This window comes from Bidens hawaiensis, unplaced genomic scaffold (genome assembly GCF_021521415.1).
Source record: "Bidens hawaiensis isolate Kalapana, Puna unplaced genomic scaffold, B.hawaiensis_p1.1 tig00012046_1, whole genome shotgun sequence".
In the NCBI taxonomy this organism is placed as follows: Eukaryota; Viridiplantae; Streptophyta; class Magnoliopsida; order Asterales; family Asteraceae; genus Bidens; species Bidens hawaiensis.
Genome location: NW_027491967.1, coordinates 385,516 through 409,193, shown reverse-complemented (window position 1 = coordinate 409,193; position 23,678 = coordinate 385,516). Strand labels below are relative to the sequence as shown.

The following is a 23,678-nucleotide window of genomic DNA, read 5'->3' as shown; positions in this document are numbered from 1 at the left end:
TATGGAATATGTGGAACAAAAGCTCGGTCTGGTTCCTTAAGTTGTACCGTGCCTGTTGGGATCAGCCGTTATGGGCTAATACTTATATGCTTGGTATTTATTTTGGGCTTGCATTGTAAACCGATATCCACATGGATCTAGGTGGGCTTTTGGGTAGTTTTGGGCTTTATGTAGGTGACATATAAACATGCATCTAGGTCATTATCATGTGCGGCTTTAGTTTTGGTTGGACAGAGACGAGTGAAAGAGACGAGAAGTATTTAGTTTGTAATCTATTGTCCTTAAGCACCAGAAGTAAATAAACGTGTCTTTTGAAGCATTATCATCTTGTTCTTATTGTTAGCTTGTTTTATATTGAATCCATTCGTTGTTAGATTCAGCATAACAACTATCTCAAGTGATATCATATTGAAAGACCCGTCTAGGGACTTAAAATTGGTATAAGAGCCTATTGACCAATTCTAGGCTCCGTTGTGATATCACGGATTCAAAGAGTGTGGTTTGGTGCTTATTTTGGTGGCCGTGGTGTTTGTTTTTTCGGTGAATTACTCATCGGAGATGGAAGGAGATTATTTAGGTTAAAGATTGAATTAATTTTGGTTAAAATTTAAATCCCATCGATTTCGGGATTTAGTTTGTTACCAAACTTAATTGGTCAAAACCACTTTGGGAGTTCTCTGCCTTGTTTGGTCGTTCTCGGGAACTCTTGATCGCTTTCGGGCATCTCTTGATTGTTTTCGGGACCATTTAAGAGGTTTCGGCCAAAATCCTGAGTTCTGGGTGGATTTCACTGGTTCTCGGTCAAGTTCTCGGGTTCTCGAACAAATTCTTGAGATCTCGGTCAAGTTTTCGGGTTCTCGGTAGGGTTTTCGGTCAACTATCCGGGTTCTCGGTCAAAGTTTGTTTTTCTCGACCGTGTGTGTATAATTGGGCCTGTTTTGTTGGGCCTTAGTGTAACTAGACTTATAATATGGACCATAACCTTGGGCTTTTACTTAAATTGGACTTTATCATGGGAACTGCTACTCATGTACCCCATCTACTGTCTCATGAAGGGTTTGCCGAGTGGAAGTTCAAATTTGAAATATATGTGAAAATGAAAGATTCGAAGATTTGGAGGAGCATTGTTCGGGGTCCTCAAGCTATCACTTATCAACGAGAAAATTCTGATGAGGTGGTTGTGAAGCCTGTCAAATTGTATATTGACGTAGATTTTGAAAAGATTGAAGAGGACGAAAAGGCTCTTGCTACCTAACTATGGCACTTTCACCTGAAATTGCCTTGGGATTTAAAGAATTACAGTCTGCTAAGGCTTTATGGGAAGCCCTTATTGAAGTGTATGAGGAAAATGAGAACACGAGAAGAAGCCGACAAGACCTCTTACGACAAAAATTCAACATGTTCAATCACGTTCTTGGAGAGTCTTTGGAAACACAACTGCATAGATTTATATCTCTAGTCACTGAAATGCGATCCGCAAACATATACTTGACCGCTACTGAGACAAATAATAAACTGGTCAATTCCCTGCCACAAATATTGAATGTTGTTGTGATTAAGAAGACAAAGGATCTTGCAAGGCTAACTCTATCAGAAGTAATGGCAATCATTAAATCCTGTGACATGGATGATAAGCAGTATGCCATAAATCATGCCAATTCTTACAATGCGGCTGGTTACAGTGTTGCTTCTAATAATGCTCTCATCTCACAAGACAACTTCTCCATGATTAAATCTTCTCAGGGTCAGTATGCTCAGCCGCAACAGTCTCAGAATAGTTTCTCAATGTTAAAATATGCTCAAGGTCAATTCACTCAGCCACCACCACAGCCAACTCCCGTGTTCTTTCCACAACCTGTTCTACAACCTGCTTCAGCCACTAAGCCCCAGCCAATGGCCGCATCCTCTAGTGAGTCTTCAACTCAGATTTCCACTATCTCAAAGGAGATTTAAGAAAAAAATGCCCTGATGGCAGGTTTCATGAATTGTTACAACACTTTTCTTGCTGGAGATCTGGTTCAACCAGTTGTAGCTGCTGATTTGGATCAAATTCATCCTGATGATGTGGAGGAAATGGATCTCTCTTAGGAAATAACCATGGAAGTGTTTCGAGCGAAGAAATTTACCAAGAGAACAAGCGGAAACAACTGGAATGTGCCAGCTAACAAGAAGGTGAGATTTAACAAAGACACTTTGAGGTGCTACAACTGTCACGAGCCGGGCCACTTCGCTCGTTAATGCACTAATCCAACTAAGGTAGGAAATAGAGAAAGGGCACTGGTTCCGGTGAACAATGCAAGAGTAGAAAATACGACCGGTTCAAGTGAAAGTGAGCGGGGATTAGTAGCTCTACAGTTTTCTTGGAATGACCAGATGGTAGCTCTCAACATCAGCAATCAGATTGCCAGCTTTGCCCGGATTGATGTTGCTGAAGAAGAGAATGATGCTGAGGAACAAGTAAAGGATCTTCAATTTGCATTCATGGCTTACACTTCTTCCAGTTCATCCGAGGTAAGTTCTGAATTATGTTCTCAATCTTGTGTTAATAAGGTAGATTTATATAAATCTCACAATAGTAACTTGATTAGAGAAATGAAGGGAATAAAACATGAAAACTTCACTATTAAAAAATTTGAAAAAACTTTAAAAGAAAAACTAGAGGCACAACAAAAGGATTTCATTAAACGTCAATCCGATTTTAGCATAAAATGTTGTCATCACTTAGATGCTAAACAGAAAATTGCTTAATTAACCGCAGATTTAGAAACTTCTTAGTTGGAGATTGATAAGTTAACTAATAAATTTGAAAATGCTAAATTCAATTTTAAGACATTTGACGTCTCTAGTGCTGTTGTTGAATCCATGATCAAAAAACAATTAAAATGGAAAGAAACCAAGGGTGAAGGTATTGGTTACAGTGAGGTTCCCCTCCATATAATGATAACTACACTGGACAATGCTAAATTCAATTTTAAGACATTTGACGTCTCTAGTGCTGTTGTTGAATCCATGATCAAAAAACAATTAAAATGGAAAGAAACCATGGGTGAAGGTATTGGTTACAGTGAGGTTCCCCCTCCATATAATGATAACTACACTGGACTTCCTCTTACCAAAGAAGAGGAAGAAATGGAAAAGTTTATGCAGTATTGCATGCCAATTGAAACTGGCAAAGGTGCTCTTGGCTCAGTGAAAGCTATCGAATCAACCTTAAGGGTGAATGCTACTAATGTGTTTACTTCACGTGCAGATGAAGTAATTGTTGAGGATTGGACTGATGAGGATGATGATTTACCTGTTTTGAACAATAAAGACATTAACTCTAATGTTCATTTAAATTTACCTATTTTGAATTATGTTACTACAAATGTTTGTGTGGGCTCTGTTTTTAAGAGCAAAGACAATTGTGTGGTTAATTCTTCTAAAACTTTTAAATATGGTGGTGTGTTTTTTAATAAAATTGATAAAATTAAAAGTTCTAGTAGACATTTGTCACCTAAGTTTGTCAAAGAAGGAAGCTCATGTGTTCACAATTGTGATAAATCAAGTGATAAGTCAAATGTCAGGTACAATGCGAGACAAACTAGCTCACACAACAGATCAAGTCCAGGAGTAGACCGCACTGAATTTTATGTTAAACGTTAAACATGTTTTAACTGTGGTATTCCTGGTCATATTGCTAGATATTGTCCACACCTTCCATATGTTCCTCACTATTGATATCATCAGAGGAATGTGCCTCGAAAAACCTTCTACAAGTACACCTCTAATAAATCAAGGTATTATGAGGCAAATCCCTCTGATAGTGACTGGAAAAGAAACAAGGCTGACAGGTTAAGCTCTCATCAGACCAAGCCTAATATATTAAGTGTGATGGAAACTCGGTTTTGGTCCCGAGAACCAAGTCAGCCTCAGAACCGAAACAAATTTGGAAGTCAAAATCAAATATGTTTCCCACTCGCAAACCGGAGACTAAGTCAACCGTTCATACAAACAACAAAATTTTGAAATCCCTATATGAATGGTTGCATAAATATTCGGTGACCAAGCTATCTTTTTCAATCTTAGATAATCAGGAAGATATGTCATGGCAACATGTGACACACTTAAATAAATTAGGCCTACCCAACACTACAATGGACTGGGTACCAAAACTAACTAATCTCACACATCATGCAGGAACAGCTATGAAGGAATATCATCAGACCTTGGTATGTTGATAGTGGTTGTTCCAGGCACATGACAGGAGACATATCCCAACTACACAACATTCAAATTTTTAATGGTAGGTATGTTTCCTTTGCAGGAGGAGAGAAGGGGAAGATTACTCATAAAGGTACTGTAATAATGGTGTTCTAAAATATGAGAATGTTAACTTTGTTCCAAAATTGAAACACAGTCTGCTCAGTGTCTCGCAGATTTGTGATTAAGGTTTTTCAACTCATTTCACTAACGAAGAGTGCTTAATTTTAAAATCTGGTATCATTATACCAGAAGATTGGGTTCTTGTTCGATCACCAAGAAAATATAATGCTTACGTGATAGACATGAACAAAAACGTTCCTGTTGAAATCACTTGTCTATTTTCAAAAGTTTCAGAACATAATGCCATGCTTTGACATCGTCGTTTTGGTTGTGCTAACATTAAAAACTTGAACCGTCTTGCTAAAAACGACTTGGTGTGTGGTTTCCCTGTCAAGGATTTTGTAACAATTGAGAGATGTGTAGCTTGTGCTTTGGGAAAACATAATCGTAAGTTTCACAAGCCAAAACTGGTTAATACCATTTTCTTTTTTTTTTCAATTGCTACATATGGATCTGTTTGGTCCAGTTCATGTATTAAGTCTCTCTCGCAGTTCTTATTTTCTGGTTATTACTGATGCTTACTCACATTTTACTTGGGTGTTTTTCTTGTCAAATAAGAGTGAAACTGCATAACTGATAAAACGCTTTGTGGTGCTCATTGAGAACCAACTCAATCTAAAGCTAAAGGGTATACACCGTGAAAACGACACCGATATCAAGAATTCAACTTTGAATTACTTTTGTGCCAAGAAATGAGTACTTAGATAGTACAGCTCAGCTCGAACACCGCAACAAAATGGAGTTGCTGAGAGAAGGAACAGAACTCTTATAGAGGCTGCAAGGACTATTTTGTGTGATTCAAAGGTACCTCTGTTCTTCTGGGATGAAGCAGTAAACACAGCCTGTTTTGTTCAAAATCTAGTGCTGATCAACAAATCACAGATGAAGACTCCTTATGAAATTGTTTATGGCCACAGGCGTATCACTTTCGAGCTTTCGGATGTCCATGTACTCTCCTAAATCTCAAAACCACTCCAAAGTTTGGAGCCAAAGCTGATGATTGCTATTTTGTTGGGTATGCTGGTCGTACTGCTTACAGAGTTTACAATAAGACAACGAATCAGATAGTGGAATCTTATGATGTGCACTGGCTAGGAGAGAATTAGAGTGATGCTCGTGTCGGTCCTGACTGGTTATTCGATTATAATGAACTATTTGAGCCATTTAATGCGTTTCTAGTTGTTGATACAGAAAACTAAGGTGCTAGTACTACAAATGCTGTTGATGAAGAAGACGATATCCTTACTGATTCTCATATGTCTCCAGTGCTGTTGGAATCATTGGATACTGCTCAACCATTGTTTGCAAATCAACAGGAAAGTGTTACTGAGACCGTGTCTTCACAAGAGTCTCCTGTTGTACGTGAAATACACACTACTGAAACTACTACGGGAAATTATTCATCAGTTGAGGGGGGAGAGTGTCGTTCGTCAAAATTTTGGGAGCACTATATTCCCAGATGTCATACCAAAGGAGTAAATTACCAGTATCTCATACTCGCAAAGTAATGTGACATATGGATGGCCCTCTCTCTGAAATCCTTGAAAATCCAAAGAACTTACCTTCTACCAGTTCCGTTCCCGGTCATTCCATTCCGAGAAGAATTCAACGGGATCATCTAATTGAGAATGTCATAGGTCCCCTTGAAACAGGCGTCTCAACCAGAAGTCAGACAGGAGACACCAACAGTTGTTTATTTTTCTGTTTCATCTCTCCGATTGAACCTAAGTCAGTTGAAATGGCTTTACAAGAACCAAGCTGGGTGGACGCCATGCATGAAGAATTGAATCCGTTTGAGAAACTCAAGGTTTGGAGATTGGTGGAGCTGCCCGTCGGAAAGAAGGCTTTAGATACAAGATAGGTTTTCCGTAATAAGCAAGATGATCCAGGGACTATTGTTTGAAACAAAGCGCGGCTTGTGGTTCGTGGTTTTCGTCAGGTTGAAGGTTTAGACTATAATGAAGTGTATGCTCCAGTGGCTCGTCTTGAGGCCATTCGAATTTTCATGGCATATGCTTCCTATAAGAGATTCACGGTTTACCAAATGGATGTCAAGACAACGTATTTGTATGGAGAAGTAAAAGAGGAAATTTATGCAGATCAGCCACCAGGTTTTGTTTACTCAAAGCATCCTACTTACGTTTACAAGTTAGACAAAGCTCTCTATGGTCTTCATCAAGCCCCTCGGGCATGGTATGCAATTTTGACGGCTCATCGAATGGAGCATGGATACAAGAGAGGAGCCATCGATCAGACTTTGTTCCTTAAAACTGTCGAGAAGGTTCTTATCTTGGTTCAGATTTATGTAGACGACATCATTTTCGGCTCCACCAGTACTGCTCTGTGTTTTGAATTTGAAGAAGTGATGAAGAAGAGATTTGAGATGAGTTCGTTGGGGGCGATGACGACTTTTCTGGGATTATAGGTTCGTCAGAGTTCCACATGAATTTTGCTACATCAAGGAAAATATGTCGAAGACATGCTAGAAAAGTTCGAGTTCCAAGATTTTAAGAGTGCGACAACTCCTATGGCGGAAAGACCTCTTCTTTCATCTGATTCTGAAGGGAACCCTGTAGATCAGACGTGCTATCGATCAATGATCAGATCCCTGATGTATCTCACCTCCAGTCGCCCTAATATCATGTTTGCTGTCTATCAATGCGCACGTTTCCAGGCTAATCCTAAACTTTCTCATTTAATTGCTGTTAAACGTATTATTAGATATCTGAAAGGGCAACCGAAGCTAGGTCTTTGGTATCCCAAAAACTCATAATTTAATTTATATGCTTTCGCTTATAGCAATTATGGTGGTGATGATATTGACTGGAAATCTACGTCTGCTGGATGTCAATTCTTGGGTGATCGACTCATTTCATGGCAATGCAAAAAACAACATATGGTGTCTACATCCACTATTGAGGCCAAGTATGTTGCTGCTTCTGCGTGCTGTTCACAGGTTATCTGGATGCAACATCAATTGCTGAATTACGGTTTGGAATTTCTTGACACTTCAAGTTTTTGTGATAATGATTCTGCTATTGCTATTGTTAAAAATCCTGTTCAGCATTCAAAAAACAAGCACATTGACATAAAAATTCATTTTATTCGTGACTGTTACGACCGAAAACTGATTCATCTAGAGCAAGTTTACACTGATAATAATGTGGCGGACTTATTTACATAACCGGTTGGAACAACCAGATTTAATGTGCTTGTAGGGTTTCTTAAAATGATTCCTTTCGACGATTGAATCTTTTTGAGGTAAATTTGTACATATATTTTTTTCTGATAAAATGTTTGCTCAAATTTAGGGGGGGGGGGGGGGGGGTGGGGGGAGAAAATTAAAAAATAAAAAAAGAGTGTGCGTGTGTTCTTAAAAAAACTTATTATTTAAAAAAAATTATTAAAATTTTTTTTTACACTCTTTCGCTTAAAACTATGTCGGCTACTTAAGTTTGAGGGACCTATAGTTGTATATGTTTGGTCTTGTTATCTAGTTATAGACATACAGGATAGCATTCACCTGAAGACTGAAAGTGACTGGGGCGACTGTTGTGTGTTTTGTTTAATTCTTTCGCTTAAAAATATGTCGGTTACTTAAGTTTGAGGGACATGTACATTTATATGTTTGGTCCTGTTATCTACATGTAGACATGCGAGATAACAGTTTACCTGAAAACTGAAAGTGACTGGGGTGACTAAATCTAGATTGTCTTCTATAACATATTCTGGGAAGTGATATGATTATTCAGCTAAAAGCTCTTTAGAAGCTCAAAATATTTTCAAATAAAAATTGATCCAACCTTTGGAAAATGATAGTGAAATTGTTTATGTGTGCCCAACGTGGGAAGTTACTAGGCTAAAAAGGATTTTGAACAGTTATTGATTTGTATGGTAGCTTTCCATGATGCTTAAAAGTTGAAGTGATATAAACTAAATTTGCTAAACTTACCATGGAGAGTCATTTTGGATATGTGTGCATGTCTCTAGATACATCTCTCCGTATGATAGGCAGAAAAGCAATACCCAGTCATACACGAGCCCGTTAGTGTCTTGATCACCAAAAATATTATGTTCTAAGTTATATTTATAAAAATTATATAATATTGTGTTATAAAAATTTGTATTTCAAAAGTTTAAAGGGTCAAACTAGAACTACAAGGGTATGACATTCAAATAAGTCCTAAACACCCTGAATGTAGGCATGTAAGTCCGGATGGCTTGTAAGTCCAATGTTCAACCTTAAAGCTTAAATTTTTGTTTGTATATTTGATCAAGCACTAGGGGGTTGGAGTCAAATTGGTGTAATATGGGGAAAACCAAATACACTTTTAGAAGATATATAAGGCATCACAGGTCCATAAGTGATGTCTATCTAAGCTTTATGCATAATTGAACCTTTTTCTTATCAATGATACAATGAAAATCATGCTAAGTATCTTAATACATGCTATCAACCTGTCTCTCTATGTCATAATAATGCTGAAATTGAATCATTGTGAAAGCATCTTAATCAATATGATTCCATGTTCAGATCTTTTCTTAAAAAGGTTGTTCGCTTATCGAAACTGAAATTTGATCCCAAAATTTGTTAAAATTACAAGAAGGCCGGGTGGTTAAATTACTGTAATTTTATTTTTACCTTAATTATTTTTTTTCTTTTTCTCATGCGCTTTATTTTTACCTTATGTTTACTCTTGTGGAAACGAATGTTATAAGAGATTGTTCTTTTAACATTGCATCAGCCCATGATTTGTGTTTATGTAAAGACTGATATGTGTAAACCGAATTTTTGGCCCAGAAAAGTGGCTTAGCCCAAATGTGTAGGAGTTTTCGACCCATCAAGGTTTTCGGCCCGGTGTGATGCTTTGAAGTTTAAAAAGCAATCTTTAGATGCATTATTGTTCATCACTTTCATATTTGCATAACTTCTAGTTCTCTCATCACCATAACCCGAAAACTCTAAACATTTGTTTACCAAAGCTATCTAAAGTTCGTAAGTATTAAAAGGAAATTAAACATAAACTGAACCCGTGTTTTGGCTCATTGATGGTAATTAATTTAGGGTTTTAGATTAAATGGATGTTCGGACGATGATGTATGATTGAGAAACTTGCTTTTGATTAATGATTATAATCTATTTGAGGTTTTTTTTATTAGGGGTGTACAAAATTCTATTCGGATTCGAAACATTCGATAATCACTTCGATTCGAATTCGATTAAATTCGTACTCGAATACGAATATATGATTTTTTATTCAATTCGATTCGATTCGAAATTTGAATTCAGTAATTATGTATATATATATACATAATTTATACACACAAAACTTTTATATTCAGTGGGCCATATATTATTTCTTAATCTAGCGTCACATTTCTCAAAGTCCAAACTATTTTTGTTAAGAAAGTTGAAACGCCATATTATTATAACTATATACAAAACCCTAATTCTTCATTAGTACAATGAACTAGACTTGCTGCCACCATGCATCAAAGCCAATTAACCACCGGCCATCATCACCATACTCCACTATTTCGGACAACAAGAAAGGTACGTAATGTATTTTTGAAATAATAGTTTTTAGTGTAACTTGATTGGGGGGTCAACTTTAAGGACATAACCAGATTTGAGTGTGGATAATTAAGCATGCATACACACACCTTAGAGTTGACAGCTCAATAAAGCAATAAGCCCTTTTCTCTAAATAGGCTGGAATGGTCCATTTATAGTTGAAATTTGTATACATATACATTTGAGTTGTTTAACTTTAGCCATACACCATCATACATCACTGATATATAAACACGTGATTACTAAAGGATAGACTAGTTGAACTTTCTTCATTAATTAACCAAAATTTTCATTGTGTGGTATGAACATGTGAAACTTGCTTTTCGGCTGATACACTATGTAAAATTAATTAATCTACAGTTTATTAATATAATTTGGGTTGCATATATATTGGGATCTAAAGGTGAGAAACAGAAAGGTAGTATGAAGATGAGCATGACCTTTTATTGTCAAGTCATACATCTAATGTTAGATGTTTGTTTATATCTAATTCAAGATGTAATAACATTATAATAAAAAATGCTATGTTTGCAACATGCAGATGGATAATTCTTCTTCGAATCCTAGCAATTGTACATCTGATAATGCTACATCTAAGGTTAATAAAGGGAAACGTAAGCAATATGCTCAAAGGGCACCGGCGTGGAATCACTTTACTCGATTTTTTGATTCTGAAGGGAAAAAAATGAAAAAGTGTAACTACTGTTCCCTTTTGCTTAATGTTTCATCTAAGTCTTGTGGTACATCTCCTTTAATTAATCATTATGCTGCTTGTTAATCAAATCCTAATAAGGAAAGCTCTAATCAAACTAAATTGGCATTTGGTAGTTCTAGTGTTGATGATGAGTCTAAGGTTAATTTATTTTCATGGGAATTTGATCAAAAAGCATGTAGGAGAGCTATTATTGAGATAATAATAATAATAGATGAACTCCCGTTTAAGTTTTTTGAGAATGAGGGTTTTCGAAAATGCATGAAAATATGTCAACCCTTACTTGTGGTTCCATCTAGGAGTACAATCACTAGAGATTGTTATGAGATGTATCTTTATCAAAAGGATATACTCAAAGCTCAAATTAAAAGGGATGCACTTAGAATTTGTTTGACAACAGATACGTGGACATCTATACAAAGAATTAATTACATGTGTTTAACAGCTCATTACATTGATTGTACCTGGAAGCTACAAAAAAAAGTCATCAATTTTTGTCCAATTACAAGTCATAGAGGTCATGAAATTGGGAGCTGTAGAGTTATGTTTACTTGATTGGGGGTTTCAAAATGTTTTTGGTGTAGCTGTTGACAATGCTAGTAGTAATGGTACAGCTATGGAGTACGTAAAAGGTAAGTTTGCAAAATGGGGTAATTTTTATGTCTTAAATGCTAAATTGTCTCATGTTCGATGTATGACTCATCTTTTAAATTTGGTTGTTCAAGATGGTATTAAAGAACTTAGTGGATCAGTAGATAGTGTTCGAGCAGCCGTGAGGTATGTTAGGCAATCACCTGCTAGGTTGAGAAAGTTTATGGAGTATGCAAAGTTAGAAAAAATTGAAACAGAAAAGTCATTGTGCTTAGATGTTCCAACACGTTGGAATTCAACTTATTTGATGTTGAGTGTTGCCATATTATATGAAAGAGCATTTGATAGGTTGGCGACAGAGGATTACGTTTACACAACTGACCTCATGATGAATGATGGGCCGGGGGCGCCACATTCTGTGGATTGGGAAAACATGAAGCGATTGGTGGGCTTTCTTCGGCATTTTTATGAACTTACTTTAAAAGTTTCGGGCACAAAGTACATTACTTCTAATGGTTATGTTGATTCTAGAAGTTGTATTCATGTTATCTTGAAAGAATGTTCTTCGAGTGAAGATGTTGGAGTTAAAGGTATGGGAGTTAGCATGAAAAAGAAGTTTGACAAATATTGGGGTAATGTTGAAAAGTTTAATTTGTTAGTGTTCATTGCTTCTGCGTTTGATCCTCGGAATAAGTTTGTATATCTTGAGGTAATTTTATTTGATATGTATCGTGAAGATGTCGGGGAAAAAGTTTCTGATTTATGTATGAATCTAATGCATGAGTTGTTTAACAGTTATAAAAGGATGCTTTCTGACCAATCTTAAAAGAGTGATGAATCAACACCCTCTGTGTCACAACCTACAAGTTCAGTTGACCAAAGTTTGTTTAGTAATTATGGAGATGCCATTAGTGCTCTTAGAGAAATAATTGTGGCTAAAGTGAAAAAAAGGAAACTAGAAGTTGGGACTGGGACCCGAAAATCAGAGTTGGATAGATATTTGACGAAGGAGATTGAAGAAGATACTCATTATTTTGCTAGTAAAGACTTTTCCGTTTTGGATTGATGGAAGAAAAGAAGTCCAGCATTTCCGATTTTGTCCCATGTTGCTCGTGATAACCTTGCAATTCCAATTTCTACAGTGGCTTCTGAGTCTACTTTTAGTACCGGGGGTAGAGTACTCGACTCATTTAGAAGTTCTTTAACTCGTAAAATGGTACATGCTCTCATTTGTTATCAAGATTGGACCCGATCATCTAAAGTCCCAGTTAATGTCGAAGAGCACCTTGAAGACCTTGAAAAGTTTGAAGATGGTAAACCAATTACTTTATTTGTATAAATGTTTTTTATTTGTTATATTTTACATTCTTAACAAGTTTTCTTTTTGCATATGTAAGACAATCAATGGGCGAATCCACTATCGTAGATGTTTAATGACATTAGGTAAGTATATATATTCTAAGTGTTTCTTAGATTTTTAATTTTGATGCCAAAATAATGCATTGATCTTTTAATATGTTAATTTATATATATTCTAGCATTTTGTTTTGTTTTTTTTTCTTTTTTTTTCTGTTTTTTAATTTTGCAGCGCAGCAGTTGTAGTTTGGACTGAAGTATTGAAGCTTGTTTGGATGTTATCGACTTCTCATTTTGAATGCTTTGAATTTTAGACTATTTGTTCTTTAATTTTGAACTTATTATTATGTGATATTTTGGCTACTTTACACTTATATTTGTGTGCTTTACTATTATGATTACGGTTATTGAAGTATTTGACATAAGTGATTAGGTGAACTTGAATTAAATTGTATTTATTCAAATTCGAATTTCAAATACGAATCGAATAATTCAATGTTTAATCGAATACGAATACGAATAGTGGCAAAAAAAATATTATTAAGATTATTCGATTCGATGAACACCCCTAGTTTTTATGAGGTTAGAGTGAGTTGCAGGTTTTTGTCAATGGCGATTTGGGGTTTGTGGAAGATGACTCGAAGTTCAAGACGTATTCCAAAGGGTTTTGAAAGCTAAGATCTTCAAAGATCTCGGGATCTGTAGTTCTCGGGGATGGTTGACCTAAAACCTTTGGTCAACTAGAGAACCCCTGAGATCAACAGAAATATCAAGGGTTCTCGGTCAACCTTTGACCGAGAACCAATTTGGATAACCAAAAACTCATGTTTTCGGTTGTGTAGGGTTTCTTATGAACAATTGTTGACTGAAAACTCAAATTCTTGGACCGAAAACTCATCTGCTAGATAGAAATCTCGGTTTATGGACCGAAAACAACTTTAATCATATTCTGATTAATATAATTGGGATTGTTTTACAAATAAGGAATCACATTATCTATATTTATGTTTCTGGTCCTTGTTATTTGATCAAGATGTTCATTCTATCAAATATATATATATATATATATATATATATATATATATATATTCCATATGATAAGTGATTATCCATTTAAATGAATATATTGTTAACTTGACTCATTTGTTGCAGTCATGGCTGATCAAGCACCTCTGAAATTTGTTGATACTCACAACATTGCTAGATGCCTTTTTGATCCACCTCTAGTCCACAAGGAGTTCAAGTCAATGATTGTAGGGAAAAATACATGCAGGATTTCTTACGCCTTACGAGAAACTCCTGTTATTTGTAAGAAGACGATGACAATCAAGGTAGTGTTTACAGCGTGTGTCCTACTTCTAATGTTGATGCTTCTGAGCCACTGGAACAATACATTGCCGCTCCTCCAAAGACAGCTGAACATGTTGAGAGGATACAAAAGAAGATTTTGATAATGAAGATCTCAAATCAAAATGTGGAGTCTTCCGATCACCATGATAAATTCATTGTTAAATTCAAAAACGGATTCTCTGATAAATATGGTGATCGATCAGGTGTGTTTCGTGGGGATACGATATTGATAAAGATATGTGGCGGGTCAAAAGTAAATCGGGTAACCCTGAGTATTATAAGAAGATAAAAGACTTTGGGTCATGGACAAAAGTTGACCTAAGTGATTTAATCAACACACCTTTTCACGAACCTAACAACATTAAGAAGGCTACCGACTTCTGGAACTTCTTAAATATTCAAGTTGATTGAGGATTTCCAAATATGATTACGGCCGAATCATTTTTGAAGAAAGCCAAAGGGGTTCGAGATCCAGAAACTGGGATAACCATGGTCAATGTCATGTAGCCAGCAACAAAGAAGGCGAGTCATATTCCACTCACTACTAGAATTCCCGATGGAGCGCTGGATGAAATGCAAATCTGGACATATGATGGAGAGACGGCTATGGTTGTCATTCATCTAAGAAAGGGACAGTTCTGAATTGTAGATCCACGTGACTTGCTGAATTTCAGCGAAAAACACATCAAAACTCTTAGCAATTTCCAAATCATGGCTGAAGCATTGTACGGGTTAGCTGTTAAGGAGTATACATGCATGGTTAGATCGATCATACGTACAGGTTTATGTGCCGGTGCTTACAAAGAGGCGGATGCAAATATACTAGAGCACGATTGAAGTTAAAGATAAAAACCAAGGGGGAGATTGTTGGGCTAATTATGTGGTTTGTATTTGTTTTGGGCTTGCATTGTAAACCGAGATCCACATGGATCTCGGTGGGCTTTTGGGTAGTTTTGGGCTTTATGTAGGTGATATATAAACATGTATCTAGGTCATTATCATGTGCGGTTTTAGTTTTGGTTGGAGAGAGACGAGTGAGAGAGAAGAGAAGTGTTTAGTTTGTAATATATTGTGCTTAAGCATCCAACATTAATAAATGTGTGTTTTAAAGCATTATCATTTTGTTCTTATTGTTTGCTTGTTTTATATTGAATCCATTTTTTGTTAGATTCTGCATAACAACGATGTCACGTGATATCATATTGAAAGATCCGTCTAGGGACACACAATTGGTATCATAGCCTATTAACCTATTCTAGGCTTGGTTGTGATATCACATATTCAAAGAGTGTGGTTTGGTGTTTATTTTGGTGGCCTTTTCCGTCACACCCTGACCAAAGGCGACGGAACATGCCGAGGTGTAACGACTGCCTATAAGCACATGACACTATATAAGGCGACAATATTTAACAAACTCATTTCATTTCACAACATCGAAAATGTCACATAACAAATATTCATAAGATAGTCATAACAAGATATCACAAAATATAGCAAATTAAATATTGTTCATTTCACTAATATCCTAAAGGTATTTGTGTCGTTTTTCTTCAAGCTCCATAATCAACCAAGATGTAAGTAACATTTCATAAAATAAAATTTATCAACACAAAGGCTGGTGAGCAATTCATAAGTTTGAGCATATAAGTATATAGTAAGAAAGAGCCACAAAACTCGTATACGAAACAATAAATAAAAGCAATAATTTGGATAAAATCGTTAATAGAATTACGTTAGCGATACCTAACTATAAGGGGATGCCAAATAGTCTAGGATTTTGTAGTTATCGTTAATTTCATTACGTTAACGACACCTTTCTATAAGGGGATGCGAAATAGAATAGGATTTTATAGTTTCACCAACCAAAAGCGATAAACACATAGGCATATAATCATAGAACACCAAATCAAGCAATTATTCAAGTAAAATACACAATAACGTTTGTGGTTTAAGATTCACGTATAAAACATTTAGTTGAATAAGTATGAAATGTCACCCCCAAAATAAAAGATAGAAAACGGGGTATGAAAGTACTCACGTTCAAGTAATAAACTTGAAAGATGATAATTTGGAGATTTGCCGGAACGACGGGTTTAACAAACAAAGCCTAAAAAGGAAAGAAGTCTCGGATTTAGAAAGGTTGTCTTGAAAGTCTTTAAGTAAAAAACAAGTAAAGTTTCAAGGTTTAAAAATGTAACTATTTAAAATTTATAATAATAACCCTTTTAAAAAATGTAAGTTTGCTCAAACTGGGATAAAGTAGCTAGCCTTAATATTTAATCAACCTATCTTAAGTAATAAGGTGGGTAAAATGCAAGAATGCAAGTCCCTTTGGAATAAAGATACTAAAACGGGTTTTAACGAGTGTTCGGGTTGTTGGTTTGGGTCTTGATAATTGGTCAAACCCAAGTCAAATTTCCAAAATATTAAAAGTTATGAGATAACTCATAAACATTTAATTAAAACTAACAATGTACGTTAAGCGAGTGTTCAGTTTTGTCGGTCCAAACTTTGTTATGAGATCAAGTTGGATCCAAAATTTCCAAGTACTTAGAAAAATAATTAAAATCAGTTTGTAAACTATTTTTAAAGAAATATACAAGTGTGTCTTGATAGCTAAAAACACACTTGTGTGTCTTAAGTGAGTAAAAGTCGGTTTAGTTCGTTTTGGTTCGGTTTGCATCTCACAGTAAGTTCATAAATGGTTTCCACATGCCCAAATATCCAAGAACTTGTATAATAATGTACAAATGAAAATACTTAAGTATTACAACCAAAACGTTAACAATAAAGTCTTTAAACAAAAATTCGGTTTACGGTTCGGATCTAGTTTCGGGTTAAGACCGAGTTTAGATCTACTAACTCATAACCAAGGAACTCATAAAAATTGTTTTATAAACTGAGATCTAAGATTAAACATGTTTAAAACAAGTATTTAACTAAAACCAGTAAGCAAAGTTTGGTTTACGGTTTGGAGCAATTTACGGTTAAACCGAAGCATAGACCCTCAAACCCATAACCATGGAAATTTAAATAAACTAAAATGAGCAGAAATTAAGCATGGTTAGTAAGTAAAAATAAAGTTAGATTGTTAGATGCGGAAAATATATAACAAGGACCACATAAGTCCTCCATGAAGCCTTGCCTTACAAGGTTCGAAACCTCACCGATCGGAACCGGAGAAGTAACTACCAAAGGTAACAAGGGGTGTATATTATATATATGTTGTATAACCATAAAAAAGTGTTAGTAAGACTACATAAGTTAATAAGAATGAAAGATTAAACTCAGTTTGACTTTTGGGAGTCAAACCTTTGATGTGCGAAAATATATATATAAATAAAACACAAGTCGCAACTAAGCTTTAAAAACCAAACAATCTATCCTAGTTCAAACAAACGGCAAGTGTACCGATCGCGTAGAGCACAGATAAGGAAAGTCCGGATATCGAACTCGAAGACACGTGAAAACGTTTTTAATTACTAAACTCTAACTAAGACTCACCAAAATAATATTTAAATGATTTTTAATATTTAAAATTGATTAAACTACTTAACTTAATTAAACAAAAACTTTTAACAAAACTCTTTGAAAACTTTGACTGCAGTGATAAAAACGTCTACCTAGGAATGAATCATGTTGACAGAAATAACAAGACAACGGATTGAAAATATTCAAGACACCGGTTATAAAAGATGACACAACTAAAACTTGTTTAAGAAAGTGAAATTACCTCTTAGTCTCTCTAACAAACTCTAACTTATTTTAGTTGATTTTAAAGAATAAACCGGACAAACAATTATTAACGTGTTCAAATACCGACTCACCTCTCGGTCTCACCGACACACTAACCTAATGGAAACGAATGCTACGCAACCAAGGATAGAGGAACAATTTAACTTAACCCAAATTAAACCAACTAATTGCACATAAACACTCAAACTTGACAAGACAAAAACCCGCTCTCGCGCGGTCTTAATTCTAACAAGTAAAAACAACGAGACAATATTACTTCTTATCACCTCTCGGTCTCAAAGAAGGTGTATTTTAACTGATTTTAGATGATTATATTACCCACTTATCCCTACGGTTGTACTTCCCGCAAATAAACCCAAAACACCAAGTAAAGAGTTTAACAAGCAATCAATTAATCAAAACCGATTCAATTAACTAATGCAAGAGGATTATAAGTAATAACAAGTAAAACACAGCCATCACACACAATCTATTTTATGGTTTAGTTAAACTTTACATCAATAATTTAAGTCTTGAACATTAACAATCCATTAAACAAGTTAAAACTACTCAACAATCATCTATCCTAGGTAGAACAAACAAGTTTAGCTACTCATTACTTTTGGACAGCCATGCATACTCAAGAAAAACACCATAAACATCATCATAAACATTATAAAACTCATTCAAGATCCAAACAATATCAATAACAAGTCAAACAATCAATCAATTGCAAAACAATTCAAAACAAAAGATCAAATCAACAAAGTTAGGGTTCTTGAACAAAAAGTAAAGTTTATGGATGTTTTACTATGAGGTATGGCTGAGATCTTTGCTTGTTTGAAGCCCCTAGCTGCTGCCCCGCTATTCCTCTTCCTTCTCCAGCCGCCAACAGCCCTCAGCCGCCTTGCTTTTTTCTTTTTTTTCTTTCTTTCTTTTCCGGCTGACTTGCGATCGGAACTCTAGGGTTTTAGGGTTCTTTTGTGTGATTTCGGGATTAGTGGATTAATTATGGCTGGAAACTCATGTTATTCATTAAATATAATAATATAAAAGGCTTTTAAGACGTGGGCTTGGGTCGGGCCTTGACTTATAAGTTTGAAAGTTGCACAATTAAGCCCCTAAACTCTTCAATTTAACTATTTTTTCCACCAAACTTCACAACCTACAAGTAAACAATTATCTTTGTAATATCAAGCATAAACAAACCATAAACCTTAATAATTATACTAAAAAAAATTAAAACATGATAAAAATGATACGGAAAGTAAGTGTGTTTCACTACACATCAAACATCCCCACACTTAAACCTTTTTCGTCCCCGAAAAAGTCCAATGCAGTTGGATCAGAATCGGAAAATCAAAGTTAAATCAAACTTATAGGTTATATTTTAAAGGTCAGAAAAGCGCAAAAACCGCGATCATCGATATTGTTGTCCACCTAAACCCATGCCTTAATATTTACCGGGACAAATAAGATCCGACAATAATATTACTTAGTGGTTTACACAATTAAGACCCGCTTATTTTCTGCTTTTACCGGACCAGACCACCCCAACTTGACTTAAACTTCAAAGTTAGCAGAATTAAAACTTTGTTGCTCAATATTTATGAATAGTTAAGACGATCAAGGGTATTGTTTATCCACCTAAGCTTAAGCCTCAAAGTCTACCAAGCAGCCATTAGATATGATTAAGGTTCAATTATTTATAGCTAGTGCTCCCCACAACATGACATACCCCCGTTATCAAGCAATACCCTAAATCCATAACCTTTAGGTGAGTATGCAAAATTTTATCTGTAGGGCTTACATGTAGCGTGTCCCTTGTGGTCCGTTTCTTAATGGTAATGAGACGCGAGCAAGGGGACCCTACATGACTAACAGCGTGGATAATCATGTCTATAGTGTATTTGTACTTTCGTACTTTTGTGATCATGTTTATAGACTTTTAAGGGTTTGCTCTTTGGCTTTATTTTAAATATCCACAACCCCACTTAGGAATTGTGAATACCCAGCTAAATAGATTGCATACAGACCCATGGTCTCCGGACCCGAAGCATCCCATCAATACAGGATTTAAGGTTATAAAACCATACGCTGATGAGGTGTAAAACACTAAACTAGCATTTTAAGATTTATATCACAGGCTACACGGCATACTCTAACGTTAAACCTACCCAAACATCATATGATAACGTATCCAGATTTTTAAAACTCATGATATTTCCAATTTTTCATACCAAAATTTGAGGCTTGAGTATGGCCCGACCTTTCATTGCTTATTTTCCACGGACAAAACGCTTTACCCACAAAAGATTTCCGTTTAACCGTTTTATCAAATTTGCCCTTTCATTTTCAAGGCTGAGCCTACCGACACATCCCAAGTTAAGTGCGTTTTCTTTTATTTATCTCATATTATTAGTAGTTTGAAAAACCGATTTCCGAATAAAATCATCATCTCCGACTTTAATGCAAAAGAAACTAAAAACAAGGGACATTTTTATTATTATTATTATTATTTTATTTTTTTTAACTTAAACAACGTACGAAAACGAAAAACAAGTGAAAAAATTTTTATTTTTTAAAATTTTTTTATTTATTTATTATTATTTTATTATTATTATTATTATTATTATTATTATTATTATTATTATTATTATTTTTCTACAACTAAGTAAAATAAATTCCCATCCCCACATTTAGAACGAAATCGTCCTCGATGAGAACAAGGAAAAGAAATTAAATAAAAATAAAACGTAAAGCATAAAACTAAAACTTGAAAGAACAGAAATTAAAATAAAGAACGGGTTACTCCCCTAGTTTAGATGCAGATTCTTCATCAGCTGTGTATGACTCGAACGACCGTATAGCATTTCATTCGCGGCCGCAACCACGGGTGAACTAGTTCCAAAACGCCATCAGAGCTACCATGCGCATAATAATACCTGTAACAACTCAAACTCGCTCGCATGTAGCGGCGTACAAACAGAAAACAGAAACATAAGAAATAAACATATTTTTGTGTTTTTGAATTTTTTGATTTTTTTTTGATTTTTTATTAAATATTTATTTTTTTGTATTTTTATTTTTTTATAAATAGAAATAAAACAAATAAAAACAGAAAGTAAAGGGAATCATAATACAAACTCTACAACTCGGGCTGTCTCCCGAGTGATGCATCAATCACGACTGTTCCTCGATGAATGAGTCAAGGTAGAACACCTCGACTGTCTGATCAGTTATCGGCTCTCCAATGTAATGCTTCAATCTATGGCCGTTCACCTTAAACTTCCCGCTTCGGTCTTGTATCTCAATCGTGCCATACGGGAAAACCTCAGTGACCGTGAACGGTCCCGACCATCGGGATTTCAACTTTCCCGGGAATAACCTCAACCGTGAGTTATACAATAGAACCTTATCCCCACACTTGAACTGTGTTGGTACATGATGTCAGTAGTTCAGTATATAGTGTCTGTAATCGAGTCGTTTGGATTAGTATTGTGTATTAAGCGAAGTTAGCTAACAAGTTCGCTGATATAGGCGAACTTGTTAGATAAGCGAAGTTAGTGACAACTTCGCCTGAACATGCCAGGCGAAGTTGTCGTGGTTATATAGCATTAGGTTACGGCTGAGTTGAGAAAAAAGAAGTTTTCAGTTTACGTGTAACGAGTTGTGTAATCAGTGATTGATATCACGTGTTTCCAGTTGCAATATACAACGTGTCTTTGCTTATTGTAACGTGTGTTCGATCGTGTTAGCTCGTATCGTCTTCTACGCTCGTAACGTATTACGTAGGGATTCCGCACCTACGTAGAACGAGATATTCCGTGTAGATCCGGCTGGGAACCTACAATTGGTATCAGAGCTTTTGCTCGTGATTGTGTGGTTCGGGATTATCACGCGGGTGTAGAAATCGTTCCGTTCGACTATTCGCGGGACGAGTTTACCGAGTTTTGTGTCCTACTCACCTCCCACCATCATAAACAACCCATAACACCTTAACATACCTCGTAAAATCAAGAAATCAAACTTGCAAAATCATCGTGTTCATCAGGCGAAGTTGCCGTCACTGTTAGTAGGGTTTCGGCAAAGATATAAGGTTAAGCGAAGTTATCCACAACTTCGCCTACCTCTCAAGTTCGCTTATCTTAAGCGAAGTTATCCCCAACTTCGCCTACTTCACAAGTTCGCTTATCTCAAGCGAAGTTATCTACAACTTCGCCGACTTCAGATTAAGAAATACAACAAGATGGAAGAAGAAGAAAAGAAAATGTATGAGGCTGAAAGCAAAGCTCATGCAGCGATAACAATGGCTCTTCCACAAGAGATTCTTCACACCTTCAGGAAGTATAAAACTGCCAGAGAGCTTTGGGAAGCGCTTGAAAACCGATTTGAGGGTAATGTGGGGATTCGTGCATCAAAGATTAAACTCCTCAAAACCCAATTCTCGGTGTTCAAGTATCTGAAGAATGAATCACTTGATGATATCATCTTGAGATATTATCATCTGATGACCGAACTCAGCAATTATTCCATTGCTTACAAAGAAGATGAAATCGTAGAAAAGCTTCTTGATGCTCTCCCACCGAAATGGGAGATGTACACTGTCTTGATGAGAGAAGACAAAGAGTTTGCCGACTATGACTTGGAAACAGCAGTCAACAAACTAAGAACTTTTGAACTTAACATGGTTCGTAAAGAGACACCAACTGATCAGGTTCAGGATCCAGGAATGTATGGTGCAAAAGTTAATGCAAGTTCAAGTTCGAAGTCTGAATCATCTGCTTACTACTCAAAGGGAGAGTCGGGCGCTAACTCAACACATGAAGGACATGTATCTCTCAACATGAATGGTGATGTGTGTTTTGTAGCTGGTGGATCAAATGCTTCTAAACCTCAAGCAACCAAGAGTAGTTTTTCCTCAAGTGTTCCTAACAACAACTACTCTAAGATGCCCATGAGTGTTAAATCTGCTGAACAGCAGTTTGCACTCTATGCATCTTTCATTGCTTTGTATGAAAATTACATTCAAGGTAAGATTGTTGATCCTGCAACTTTGGACGAAGATTATGATCAGATCGATGCTGATGATCTGGAAGAGATGGATCTGCAGTGGCAGATGGCGATGATTGTGAGACGAGTTAAGAGGTTTGTGAATAAGACAGGTAGGAAGTTTGTGGGTGAAAGACCAGGGTTTGATAAGTCGAAGGTTAGGTGTTACAACTGTCAACAGAATGGCCACTTTGCGAAGGAGTGCACAAATGAACGTGTAGAACGCAGTCAGACCAGGTCTACACAACAGAGTGGTGGAAGTAATGAGAATAGAGCCATGATATCCAGACAGAACGGGGAGTACAACTGGAATCTGCATGTTGAGGAAATGTTTGAACAGGCTAATTTGGCGAACATCGAAACTGCAGAAAGTGAGAAGGTGACTGGAGAAAATCAAGCTTTCATGGCCGATGTGACAGATCAGCTCTCCGAGGTAAGTACTAAACTCCCTTGTACTAAATGTGAAAATCTGTCTGAACAATTGACAACTATAACTGATCAGTTTGTTAGTTTGGATGCTCAATTTAAAACATTAAAAGAAGATCATCATTTCACTAAAGCTAGAGAAAACAGTTATAAAGTAAAAATAAAAGCTAGTGAGAAAGATATTAGGAGTCTTAAAGCAAATCTAGCTGAAAAAATTCAAGAAATTGATCTTAGCTATGAAGTGTTAAAAGAGAAAACCAAACTAATAGCTGAAAGGGATAAACAGATAGCTGATCACCAGGTGAAAGTGGTGGAACTAAACAGGAAACTTGAGCAATTTAGAAATTCCTCCGCTATACTTGATCACCTCGTTAGTGATCAAGGTTCCCCAGTTAAAAGGGGAGGAATTGGATATCATGAAGTTCCACCACCGTACAATCATATATACACTTATGATCCTAGTAATCAGAAATCTGTTGATGTTGATTTTTGTCAGACAGTTCCGGTTAAGGTTAC

General features: G+C 36.0%; 1 protein-coding gene across 1 annotated transcript; it reads left to right on the top strand.

Annotated features, from left to right (window-relative positions):
* Positions 1–2,373: 2,373 nt before the first annotated feature.
* On the top strand, positions 2,374–12,309 carry LOC143539778 (uncharacterized). The gene is made up of 5 exons (XM_077032992.1): positions 2,374–2,511; positions 10,482–10,538; positions 11,098–11,284; positions 11,378–11,952; positions 12,073–12,309. The coding sequence occupies exons 1-5, from the start codon at positions 2,374–2,376 to the stop codon at positions 12,307–12,309; spliced, it is 1,194 nt and encodes a 397-aa protein (XP_076889107.1).
* Positions 12,310–23,678: the final 11,369 nt, after the last annotated feature.